The 12757-nt window shown below is 45.7% G+C and overlaps 1 protein-coding gene across 1 annotated transcript; it reads left to right on the top strand.

Annotated features, from left to right (window-relative positions):
• The first annotated feature begins 4203 nt into the window (after positions 1-4203).
• LOC134029481 (extracellular calcium-sensing receptor-like) lies at positions 4204-10597 on the top strand. The gene is made up of 9 exons (XM_062473586.1): positions 4204-4421; positions 4885-5179; positions 5668-5754; positions 6223-6492; positions 7912-8118; positions 8536-8796; positions 9009-9236; positions 9353-9476; positions 9644-10597. Exons 1-9 carry the CDS (start codon positions 4204-4206, stop codon positions 10555-10557), a joined length of 2604 nt encoding a protein of 867 aa, XP_062329570.1. The 3' UTR covers positions 10558-10597.
• Positions 10598-12757: the final 2160 nt, after the last annotated feature.

Genomic DNA, 12757 nt, shown 5'->3' with positions numbered 1-12757 from the left:
TTGACGTCCAGAGATGTCAGGGGGCCAGGGGGCCAGGGGCCGGGGGGGCAGGGGGCCAGGGGGCCAGGGGCCGGGGGGGCAGGGGGCCAGGGGGCCAGGGGGCGGGGCCTCATAAACAGAGCGCAATCAATATGTTGTGCAGTGAAAGAAAGAACAGTTACATGAGATTCTCCAATGCTCCCTTCATTAAAGATGTCATGTGACTGATCTGAAAATGGAATGATTATTAAGATTTATTACATATTGGTGCACAGGTGTAGACTATACTGGATAGGTACTATGTGTGTAATTTTAAATACATATAAGTAATGGATTTACTGGATTCATGTAAGCTTTGCTGTCACGGTTTAGGCCATGTTGGATTACCGTATTTTTCAGAAATAAAGCTGCAGCTTGTTAGCCTGGCTCTGCCCTCCTACGTACTTCCGCTCAATTTTGATTTTGAATTGTACGTTTGAATTTTCTGATGCGAGCGAAGCCATTCAGTCCGTTGTGGCAACGCTGACGAATATCCAGAAGTTAAAGCCAGAGCAAGAACAATCTTTGATCCCCACGGGGTTCGTTTGATTTTCCAGCTAGCTCCGTTAGTCGTGAAGGAGTTGGCTAAGGCGAATGCTAGCGATTGGTTATAGCAGATCCAGAGTGGCTCTGGGCAGATCCAATAGTTTTAAACTTCAACAGAGTACCCGCCTTCAAGGAAGTTAACGCTTGTCAATGGAGCGAGCCCAGACTCTCTGTACAAATGAAATGTACGAGAGTCTGGTTAGGACCAGGCTAGCGGCTTGTACCCCGATTTTGCAGTTTTCTTGTGGTTGTACGGTTTAAATTTCGAAGCGGCTTATAGCCCATTTTAAGAACAAAACAGAAACACTTTCTTGCTGAACCAACATTCTTGCTCCACGACATCGCATTCTGAGGAAATATACCCCAGTATGATTACCAAAGGAAATGTTTTTTGTGTAGCAGGTTCAAAGTATTTCACATGGCTCTTCATACTAATGTATAGGTTCAAAGGCATGCGATTTTAATGCAGTTAGCCTGCGCGTAGGGTGGGTTACTCAGACAGGTCGAAAACAACAGCATTCTGATCCAGAATAGGCTATCAGCTGTCCTGAAAAGGGACCAAAGGTTCACATGCCTATAGCCTGCAAAAGACAAGTACTAAAAACGAAGTATCAACTAAGTATCAACATCAAAATAACCATCAATTCCTTTTTTAAGATAGGAAATATTACTCTTATTGTTTAAGTCAATGAAATAAATGAAAAAATAAAACATAATAATCCCACACCTACCATTGACTATTCTGTTTTCAGACCTGTCCACCCTATACATACACATGTATTGGTATTAAATTTATGCTGTTAAATGTACATAATGCTGGAGTAGAAGGGAAGAAATGTATGCGGGGGGAGAGCATTTCATGGCAGGCCTTGTTTTCCATTTGATGTAAGTGCAATGCACTCCCTGCTAACACTGACTAGGAAAGTGTTACATGCCTGAAACTTACTGTGGTTACACATACTAGCCCCATCTTGTGCTCTCTGGATAAGAGCGTCTGCTGCTAAATGACTAAATGTAGTTTTACTTAACCTTACATAACATCATTATTTTACAACTTTTTGGACATTATACTGAAAGACCTTTTGATTCTGAATACAAAATCTCAGGCGGATTATAGCTTCAGATGAAATAAAAAGTCGAATTTAATTTTAAGAAGTTAACTATTCTAGGTGGCGCTGTTGATCCCCTGTTGTCACTAGGGTTATGATATTGAACGATTGTGTCTAACGAACCCCAATTATTCACTGTACCATAAAAGGAACTCAAAACCCTAATTTTGGACCCAAACTGCATGTGTGACTGCAACCCCCCTATTTGTATTGTACATTTGTGTAAAACTTGTATTTGGCCCCATGTTAAATCCTTAACAATAATAGTAAGTTAAAAGAAATTATGTCATTAAGGAATTTGGCCACTATATACACAAAATCAATTTTTTGGCATTTGACCTTTCCTTGTCTCTTTGAAATGTATGCCCGACACACGGTCTAAGTCCAGCAGGGTGAAAATTAGAATTGGTCATAGGACCAAACCAAATATATCATTGGATAGGTTTGGATTAGGAGAGTAACAAACTCAAACTAGAGAGGGTACAATTTCTGGGGAAATTGTAGGGTGTGCTTACTTGCGTCGGTTGCACAGGGGTCCGTTTTTGAATGACATCTTTACAACTGATATTTCTGTATACTTTATATAAAAATGCATACTTATTATTTATAAAGATTACATAGATTTAAAAGCTTTTTTTTTTGCTGCTCATTTACAACTGAAAATACGAGTGAAGTGTAGAATGAAATAGATGTCTTATTTCACCTGCAAGAGGCAGCCTCATCGTTGAATCAAAACAAATAAATTTGGCAGACTGGTGTAAAAATTGACCTAATCTCTATGACTTAAACGTCCTTTTAAGTTTTTCCCTTCTCGTGATATTTTCAGGCATTTAGCTTACTAATATTGCATTCATTCATTAATAAAGAACCCCCTTTGAAGATTATTCTACGACGTTACCGGCAGTAGAAGATGGAATCGCGATTCAAACAGTACCATCTGCTAACTGAAAATATGCCCCCAAAAACGTAAATAAGCTTGACATTTATTTAGTGGAAAATCGCTCATTCATAAAAAGCTCACTGGTAGCGATCATTGTCAGTAACGACGCAAAATGCGATATAGCCCTGTGTGGAGAAGCTGCCCCAGTAAATTGTACTACTACAGTACAGTACTAGACTACTGCTGTGTTCGTCTTGGTAGCTATAGCGTTGGTTGAATTCGATTTAACGTTCCGTTGTACGGTTTCGGCTGAAATTAATTATTTTCATGAACAGATTGACAAAGTTTAGGCTGTGGCAATGAAGTTCAGGTTATTAGTCAGATAGACTTTTGATTTAAGTAAGGGGAGTGCCGAACATGTTCTGTCGCCGTTTGACTTCCTAAACAGCTGTGTACTGTAGATGTTTTTGTAGTGTCTCGCCTAGGCTACAGCGTTGCAGTGAGCAACACTGGTTTGCAACCACACGTAATGATAATTTCACCAACAAATCGTTTACTTGTAATGTAATGTCATAATAAATCCTATAACAAAAATGTATTTGTGAGGAATGTTTATTTTAACGAATGAAAACAGATGCATCATAGACCACTGTAGTATGTGTTGCCCGGGCAACAGAGGCCAATGTCATGATGCTAATACAGTGAAATAGTAGACTACTGTTTCAAGTTAGCCACCGTTAGCTTCACTTTTCGCCACAAAAACTTAATTTCTACTTAAACCGTGCAATGGATCGTAAATAAAAATACAAGCAACTCAATCGCTACCAAGACGAAACTTTTGACATCGACGTTGTCTATGTAGTCCAAATATTGACGAAGGCTTAGGGGTGCGAAAATAAATAAATATATATGTGAGAGAACAAAGGTTGTGCCCTTGCCGAAGGCAAACACACCCAATTATTAATATCTGTAATGGTGGCTGTATGATTGAATGTTAGCTGTGTTTGTGATTAATCTGTGTTTAACAGCATGGCACTGTCTGAGAGACAGCCAGGAATGTTTGTCTGTCTAAGAGCTCTCATGGGAGCAAGCCTTCAACAGCCCACCAGAGGGTGAGGGAGGAAGAGGAGAGGAGGGGAAAGGAGGAGGGGAAAGGAGAGGAGGGGAGAGGAAAGAGTAAGAGAGGAGAGGAGGAGAGTAAGAGAGGAGAGAGGAGGAGAGGGGGAAAGGTGGATAAGAAAGGCACGTAGGTAGGACGAGGCATGCTCCATATCTACATGGAGAGTAGTATGTTACTGCCACCTAGTGGACACAGTGAAGTACAGCTTAGTAGTCTGTCCATTAGACTCCCATATAATGCTTTTATCCCGAAGGGGGATTCAAACCTGTGACCACTGGCTATGCAGTCCAATGCTCTGCCACTGACCTACATCTAGAATACCTCTTATGGTCTAAAAAAGAAGCCACTGCCCCCATCTCTGTTCCCTGGCATTCCCCTGCCCACCTGACACCAGGTACGCCCACGCCCCACCCTCCTGTGAGACGAGGCCATGACGTCAGGCCCCCTCCCAGGCCGACACAACACTCCATAAAACTGAGGGACGAAGGGAGAGAGCGAGGGAGAGAGCGAGGGAGAGACAGAAGGCAGTCATGGTGGTGTCCTTGCATCACTACCTCTATCTCTGTCTCACCTTTCTGCTGCGCTCCTCCTCCAACTCTTCCTCCTGCCGTCTGAGAGAGCACTTCAACCTGAGTGGGATGCACCTGGAGGGAGATGTGGTTCTGGGCGGGCTGTTTGAGGTCCACTTCTACAGCACTTATCCAGACCTGTCCTTCACCACCAAGCCACAGCAGCTTGTCTGTGAGGGGTGAGGGGCTCTCGCACCTGACACACACACACACCAGCCTGACCTGACACACACACACACACCAGCCTGACCTGACACACACACACCAGCCTGACCTGACACACACACACCAGCCTGACACACACACACACACACACACACCAGCCTGACCTGACACACACACCAGCCTGATACAACATAGAATTTAATTTACCGACTTGATAGTTTGGAAATTGATGACAGTCCCAAACTTATTGATTGATCATGTGTTAATGGACTGTGTAAAAAGATGGCTTGTTTTATGTGTTTATTTTTATTTTTATGTTACTTAGTTCAACAGTGCTCCTCTCTGACTGCCTGAGTCATGTCTGTGCGCTCTGAGGGAGGCTGGGGTCATGTCTGTGTGCTCTGAGGGAGGCTGGGGTCATGTCTGTGCGCCCTGAGGGAGGCTGGAGTCATGTCTGTGCGCTCTCCTTTCTGTCAGGTTTCACGTGGCAGGTTTCCGACAGGCCCAGACCATGGCCTTCACCATTGAGGAGATCAACAAGAACCCACACCTGCTGCCTAACGTAACCCTGGGATACCATCTCTATGACAACTGCCTCCAGCTGGGGGTGGCGTTCCGTGCCGCCCTATCACTGGCCAGCGGGACGGAGGACGAGTTTCTACTGGACAAGGACTGCAGAGGGTCGCCCCCAGTGATGGGGATTGTGGGGGATCCGGGCTCGACTCACTCCATCGCCGTCTCCAGCGTCCTGGGGCTGTTTAGGGTGCCCATGGCAAGTGTCTGTCTTTCACCACACTGGAAGCACCGTACAAGTGTCTGTCTGTCACCACACTGGAAGCACCGTACAAGTGTCTGTCTGTCACCACACTGGAAGCACCGTACAAGTGTCTGTCTGTCACCACACTGGAAGCACCGTACAAGTGTCTGTCTGTCACCACACTGGAAGCACTGTACAAGTGTCTGTCTGTCACCACACTGGAAGCACCGTACAAGTGTCTGTCTGTCACCACACTGGAAGCACCGTACAAGTGTCTGTCTGTCACCACACTGGAAGCACTGTACAAGTGTCTGTCTGTCACCACACTGGAAGCACCGTACATGAATTTAAGCTTTTTGTCCACAAGTCTGTAGTCTGTTTGTTTTAAAGTGCATGTCTGTGTCCACAGGTTTATGCCATAAAAATGTTTCAAAGTGCTGGTCTGTGTCCACAGGTCTGTTTCATGAATGTTCTAAAGTGTGTGTGTGCTTCACCTGTCACAGGTCAGTTACTACGCCACCTGTTCCTGCCTGAGTGATCGGAAGGCGTACCCCTCCTTCTTCAGGACCATCCCCAGTGACGCCTTCCAGGTAGCCACAAACTATTCTTTAGTGTGTTAGTAAATAGAAGATGTCTAATAAATAACAATCCTCAATTTCAATGACATTCAAACACAGAAACATGTGTCTATCGGCAGCTGTGTACCACATTGCTAGATTTGAAACTACTGGCCCAGATTATATGAACTAAGATCAAGCCATTATTTATTGTCTCTGCTGTAAAAAAAAATCGTTGTACAGACAAATTTTAACAAATCTCTTAGTGTCCCTGGAAGTTTAGACTCCCCGAAGTTCCACATTTAAATGGGCCGGGTTATGAAAAATATATAATTATTCTGGGGTCCAAAAAAAAACAAATAAAAAACCTATCTAACTAATTTTCCTGAATAATAAATATATTATGAGAATAGGGGTTAGTACATTTCTATTTTCTTATTCCTTTATCAGTAATAACAAAGATATATTCCATTATCAAACAGCTTCCTTGCTCTTCTTCAGGTGCGAGCCATGCTACAGATCCTGAGACGGTTTGGATGGACCTGGGTCGGCCTTCTAGTCAGCGACGACGACTACGGTCGCCATGCCGCCCGCTCCTTCCTCCAGGGCCTGGCTCATGACCACGCCGGCTGCCCGGCCTATCATGAGGTGCTGCCGGACCACAGCGCCTCGGACGAGTACCGCAGGATCGTGTCTGTGGTCAGGGCCTCCACCGCCAGAGTGGTGGTGGTGTTCTCCAACCAGGGATACATGCTCCCCCTTCTGGACGAGGTGAATATTACACCTTGTACATTCAATGACTGTCATGAGGATGTAACAGTAAAATAGGGTGAATTGATCGTTTACAGGTAAAATATTCGTCATACATTTTCTTCATTTAGCAGACGCTTTCATCCAAAGTGTCAGATATTTTTAAACGTACAGAAACTACAGCAGAAAATTGAGGATTAGAAAGTGAAAAGTTCAAATAGTATTTCGGTAGCTTGATTCAAGGAACGGTCTGTATTTTACCAGGTACAGTGCGAAAATTATGCGAAAAAAGATACAAGGTAGCTAGCACTTCTCGCTTTTGTATGCCTACACAGGAAAAGGTTGATGATTAGCAACAATCCAACGGGGTTGCCGAGCTGAGTTGGCGAGCCAAACAAATATTTAAATAATAAAAACTAAGCAGTAAGATAACATTGGTGCAGCCACAGCATTTTCTCTGCGGCCTCTTACCTAGGACCCAATCACAGCCGTGCTGATATATATATTAAAAAAAGGCGATCTCGTTTGATATTGCCAGCGAATGTCTAATATGGGGAGAACTGCGACTCTCGGGAAACTTCCGGGTTCTGAACTGGTTGCAGTTCCACTCTAGTTCCATATGAGGGCGCTAACGAGGGAGTGCAGAATGAATGGAGGTTTATGGAGCTTTACCCCTCAAAATCAATTTTTCTCAGGATATCATTTTTTGTCTAGTAATTTGAATTCTGATTTCGGAAGGGAAGGCAAAAAAAAAACACACTGCTGGGTGTTACATTTTTTTTAAGTCGCCTTTCTATTCTAAAAAGCCTTTTAAAATGTCAAAGACGTCATACACATCGTACGACCAGAGATACTGCTTTACGGCAAGCTCTGGTCACTTCCTTTTTTCTCTCGAGGCATGGACAACACAGCTGACAGATTAGGCTCTCCCTGTCAATACACATGCTAGAAAGAGTTTTGGCTTGCTATTGTTTTTGATAATGTTGCTAATGCTTTGACATTCTGATTCCGCTTCGGATGCCATCAAGACAGATCTCTGGTCGTAGTCAGTCCTTCACTAACCAATCAGCATTCATTAGCAGAATGCTAGCGTGTTATGGGCAACAACGACTCACCCTGTAAGAAATTGAAAGAACAAAAGTACTTGTTCATTCAACTTTCGACCTATAATCAATGTTGAACATGCAAAAACTACAATCAAATCTGAGATTTCTCAACGACAATCAGGCAAAAGAGACAAATTTAGCCGTTTAGCTCCATAGACTCCCATTCATTTTGCACTCGCTCGCGATCACCCCCAGTGGAACTCTGGTGGAACTGCAACCAAATTCGGTACAATGGGGCTTAATAGGGAGTCGACAGGCTCTCCGTAGATGGGCTCTGATATTGCTTAACCAACTGTCACAGTTGATGCAGCGCTGATCCCGGCTGTGTGTGAAGGTGGTGAGCCAGAACGTGACAGGTCTGCAGTGGATCGCGAGCGAGGCCTGGACCATCGCCATTGTTCTCCACACCCCCAGACTCATGCCCTACGTGGGGGGCACGCTGGGCATTGCCATCCGCCGTGGAGAGATCCCCGCACTCAAGGACTTCCTGTCAAGTCTCCGCCCTGACAAACACCCCAGCAACCAACATGGGCAGAGCATGGCAAAGATTTTATTTTATTTGTCCATTTTTTCAAACGAAAAAAAATAAAAATCTAACTAGAACTTGTATTTAATGCTGGTCTCTTATGTTTTGCTATATTTCAAGAGAATATCCTCACAAAACATTTTAGTCTTTTTTAAACTTGATTTTCTTTTATTAACCTTTTAAGGAGTGAGTTATTTTTCCAAAACGGAAGCTAGCTAGTTTTAGTTAGCTTCCGTTACCTAGCATAATACTCGTAGCAATGCTACTACCTGCTAGTGTTACTTGTTAGCCTCCTAATTGTAAATTTTGAAGCCATAGTATAGCGTTTGTCATATAGTTTTTGTCTATCGGAAAATAGTCGGTTGGAATGTTCAGAATCACATGTGTGACGCTACTCCTTAACAGCATTTTTAATTTCCATCTCTTTGGCAGGTGTGGCAGTTTTGGGAGGGGGTCTTTGGCTGCAGGTTTGAGCATGCTGGGCTGGGCGTTCCTGTGTGCTCTGGACAGGAGGCCCTGGCCCCTCAGGCCCAGCTATATCTGGATGTTTCTGACCTGAGGGCAGAGTACAACATCTACAAGGCTGTGTACACCCTGGCCCACGCCCTCCACAGCCTGCTGCGGTGTGTCCCAGGGCAGGGGCCCTTCCCAGGGCGCAGCTGTGCCCGCATGGACAACATGGAGCCCTGGCAGGTGAGGAAAACACACGGTTATAAATGTAGCGTGGCTAGGCCGCTTGGAAAGGGTTTGCCGGCACTTGAAGGACTGGTGGGAAGCAGTGTTGTGCCTTTAGCTCGCTGGGTTAGTGTGAGCTGTGCTGGGTGGGAGATCGGGGATCTAATCTCACTCGTTGCAAAAAATAAATGACCACATGTGCTTCTCTTGTGTCTCCCCCTTGTGGCCAGTTGGTGTACTATCTGGAGAGGGTCAACTTCACCACCGGGTTTGGGGACAGAGTGTTGTTCGATGAGAATGGAGATGCCCTGCCCATCTATGACATCATGAACTGGGCGTGGCTCCCGGACGGAAGTGTGAAGGTTCAGAATGTGGGTGCGGTCGATGAGTCACTTCCTGTTGGGGAACAGCTAATACTCCATGAAGACAAAATCTTCTGGAATTTCAAAGACAAAAAGGTCAAACGTTATATTTCGATAGAACGCTAGATAAGTACTTTGTTCATCCCCTAAGGGAAATTGCAGATGTTGAACAAAGTTTTGCCCATTATTTGACCTACTTCCTTTCCTTCCAGCCCCCCAAGTCAGTGTGCAGTGAGAGCTGCCCTCCTGGCACCCGATTGGCCAACAGGAAGGGGCAGCCAGTCTGCTGCTTCGACTGCATCCCCTGTTCTGACGGGGAGGTCAGCAACCACACCGGTGAGGGCACAGTCCATGTGAACATCATATTTATACATTTTTGCCCAAACTACTAAATCTACCCCATCCTACTCTACCACCCCCTGCCCCTTTCCTCTCTCTGTCTCTCTCCCCCCCTCCCTCCCTCCCTCCCTCTCTCTCGCTCTCTCTCTATCTCTCTCTCCCAGACTCCACTGAGTGTTCTGTGTGTCCTGAGGACTACTGGTCCGACCCACAGAGAACCCAGTGCATCCTCAAGACAGAGGAGTTCCTGTCTTACTCTGAACCCTTGGGCATGTCCCTGGCCGCCATCTCCCTGCTGGGCGCCGTCCTCACCGCTGTGGTCATGGCAATCTTCGTCCGCCACCGGAACACGCCTGTGGTGCGCGCCAACAACTCTGAACTCAGCTTCCTCGTCCTGCTGTCACTCAAACTCTGCTTCCTGTGCTCGCTGCTGTTCATTGGCCAGCCCAAGCTGTGGGCGTGCCAGCTGAGGCATGCGGCGTTCGGGATCAGCTTCGTGCTGTGTGTCTCCTGCATCCTGGTGAAGACCGTGGTGGTTCTGGGGGTCTTCAGGGCCTCCAAGCCAGGCGGAGAAACCATCATGAAGTGGTTCGGGGCCCGGCACCAGAGAGGGACCGTGCTGGCTCTTACGTCCGTACAGACCGCCATCTGCACGGGCTGGCTGCTGCTGGCGTCTCCCACGCCGCATAAGAACACCCGCTACCAGAGCGATACGATAGTGTATGAGTGTGTGGTGGGGTCTGTTGCTGGGTTTGCTGCATTGCTGGGATACATCGCCCTGCTGGCTGTCCTCAGCTTCCTCCTGGCCTTCCTGGCCCGGAACCTTCCAGACAACTTCAACGAGGCCAAGCTCATCACCTTCAGCATGCTGATCTTCTGCGCTGTGTGGGTGGCGTTCGTCCCCGCCTACATCAGCTCCCCGGGGAAGTACGCTGACGTGGTGGAGATCTTCGCCATCCTGGCCTCCAGTTACGGCCTGCTGTTGGCGCTGTTTGGGCCCAAGTGTTACATCATCCTGCTGAGGCCTGAGAGGAACACCAAGAAGGCCATCATGGGTCGGGCGGCACCCAAGACATGAGGCTCTTCGGACACTGCACCCCTCCCTGCTTCTACCTCACCATTTTCTTCTGACCATCATCCCTTCTGCCCTTTAAAAGAGTCTGCTAAATGCATAAAATACTACTTTATTTCTTCTTTTCTTTGTGTTCCTGCTTTGGAGAAATTAATAGTGTGGCATGAAGGTTATTAATGAGAGACCCCCTGTAGAGATCACACCCTGCTCCTACTGGCTGGAGGCAGCAGGAGCAGGGTGTGTCTCCCTACTTAGTTGATATCACTGCTGCGGCATAACTGAATAGATAACATTTTGTGTGAAATGGCACATGCCTGGACAACCATGCTGCATGTGGAGTCACCTTGAGGACACGAGGGAATGTTGACGACCAGCGATGGCAGGGGGCCAGGGGGCCAGGGGCCAGGGGGCCAGGGGGCCAGGGGGCCAGGGGGCCAGGGGCCAGGGGGCCAGGGGGCCAGGGGGCCAGGGGGCCAGGGGCCAGGGGGCCAGGGGGCCAGGGGGCCAGGGGGCCAGGGGCCAGGGGGCCAGGGGGCCAAGCAATATGTTGTGCAGTGAAAGATAGAACAGTTACATGAGATTCTCCAATGCTCCCTTCATTAAAGAAGTCATGTGACTGATCTGAAAATGGAATGATTATAAGATGTATTACATATTGGTGCAAAGCTGTAGACTATACTGGATAGGTAGGATGACCAGATTTGATTTTGTGAAAAAGAGGACACTTCGTCGCGTCGGCGGGGGAGGGGGGGGGCGTCTGGTCACCCTAGTAGGTATGTGTGTTCAGTTTGTTTTTCAAATTGAATTTTAAATACATAATAAATACATACATCAAATACATAAGTAATGGATTTACTGGATTCATGTAAGCTTTGCTGTCAAGGTTTAGGCCGTGTTGGATTACCATATTTTTTGGAAATAAAGCCGCGGCTTGTATCCCGTTTTCTTGTGGTTGTGCGGCTTTATAGCCCGTTTTTAGAACAAAACACAAAACACTTTAAGGGGCTATAACACTCTTATAACCCTATTCAATCGATTTCACAAAACGCATTCGAATTTTAGCCATGTACGTGAAAGGGAGAATTACACCGCCCGTGTAAATAAAGGCGGAACCAATTAATACAGACGTTGTTTCACTTGCTCTGCCATTTACAGGCTGCCGTGAAATTAACTAGTTTTGGCATTAGAAATCAAAAGTAGTTTGTGAGCCACGCTTACGCCTCAACTCTTCGATAATGTTTAATTTACATTTCTCTGTATACATACTGCAGACTGAACCGAACAGTCACTTTGTATTCACATTCCCTCGTGTCAAAAGTAAAGTTTAAATATTCATAATGCCTCGCAATGAATCTGTAGCTTCACAATCATCTTGTAGAACAGGGATTCCCAAAGTGTGGTGCGAGCTGCCTCTAGGGGGTGCGCGAGAGGAAAAATGTAATGGTGGTCTAATGGTGCAATAATTAATATATATAATTTTTTTAAATGAAAGTGGAATTTTTCACAAAACAAAAACATGAATTTGTTCGGTTTGTGTTTACACTGCAACATTTAACAGCTGACTAAATCTTGTAAACAAACTCCACGCGCTAGCAAACTGTTCTCTCATTGGTCCAATTTTAATGCGGCTATAAATAGGCTCTGCAAGCTGAAAAGCTAGAAGTTAAGGGAATTAGCTTAGTTAGATAAGCATTGTTTGGAGTTCTATTGTTGCGTTCGTTTTGTTTTGATATGTGTAATGCTATGGTCTGTAGTTTAGATAATTTGAGTGTTCACCCTGATAAGGAATGTTGTCTAGTTAGATGGCTATCCAAGCTGTCCGATGAGAAAATTCTTGAACAAACAAACAGTCGTGAACGTTGTACTGCTGAACACAAGTCCGCGCTACTGTTACACTGGTAGGGATGGGCGATACCAATCATATTCTTCTTGATCTGATACCAAGTACTTTCAAGACCAGTATCACCGATACCGATGATCCTATGAAATATTTGCGAGTAATTTTATAATGCATTCTGAAAGCCATCTTTCTTAATATTAAATAAACCGTAATAGACATTACGTGTCTGTGTTGCCTCCTCTGCTCGCGTCAGCTGTACTTTGTTGTGCTCTTTAGGGTGTTTAACTTTTAGATGCTTGTCATGTTTGTGGTATTGCCACAATGACGTATTGTTTTTTGACAACTGTCACATGAAGCTTCATCGTT

Source organism: Osmerus eperlanus, chromosome 11 (assembly GCF_963692335.1).
Source record: "Osmerus eperlanus chromosome 11, fOsmEpe2.1, whole genome shotgun sequence".
Lineage (NCBI taxonomy): Eukaryota > Metazoa > Chordata > Actinopteri > Osmeriformes > Osmeridae > Osmerus > Osmerus eperlanus.
Note: the sequence above shows the minus strand (reverse complement) of the source record. Positions and strands in the feature narration are given on the sequence as shown.

Bases quoted from the DNA above. Each gene is read 5' to 3' on its own strand.
- LOC134029481 (XM_062473586.1), top strand. From the start codon at position 4,204: ATGGTGGTGTCCTTGCATCACTACCTCTATCTCTGTCTCACCTTTCTG. The intron at 6,493-7,911 runs GTGAATATTACA...CTGTGTGTGAAG, and splicing joins TGCTCCCCCTTCTGGACGAG to GTGGTGAGCCAGAACGTGAC. The intron at 9,237-9,352 runs GTCAAACGTTAT...CTTTCCTTCCAG, and splicing joins GGAATTTCAAAGACAAAAAG to CCCCCCAAGTCAGTGTGCAG.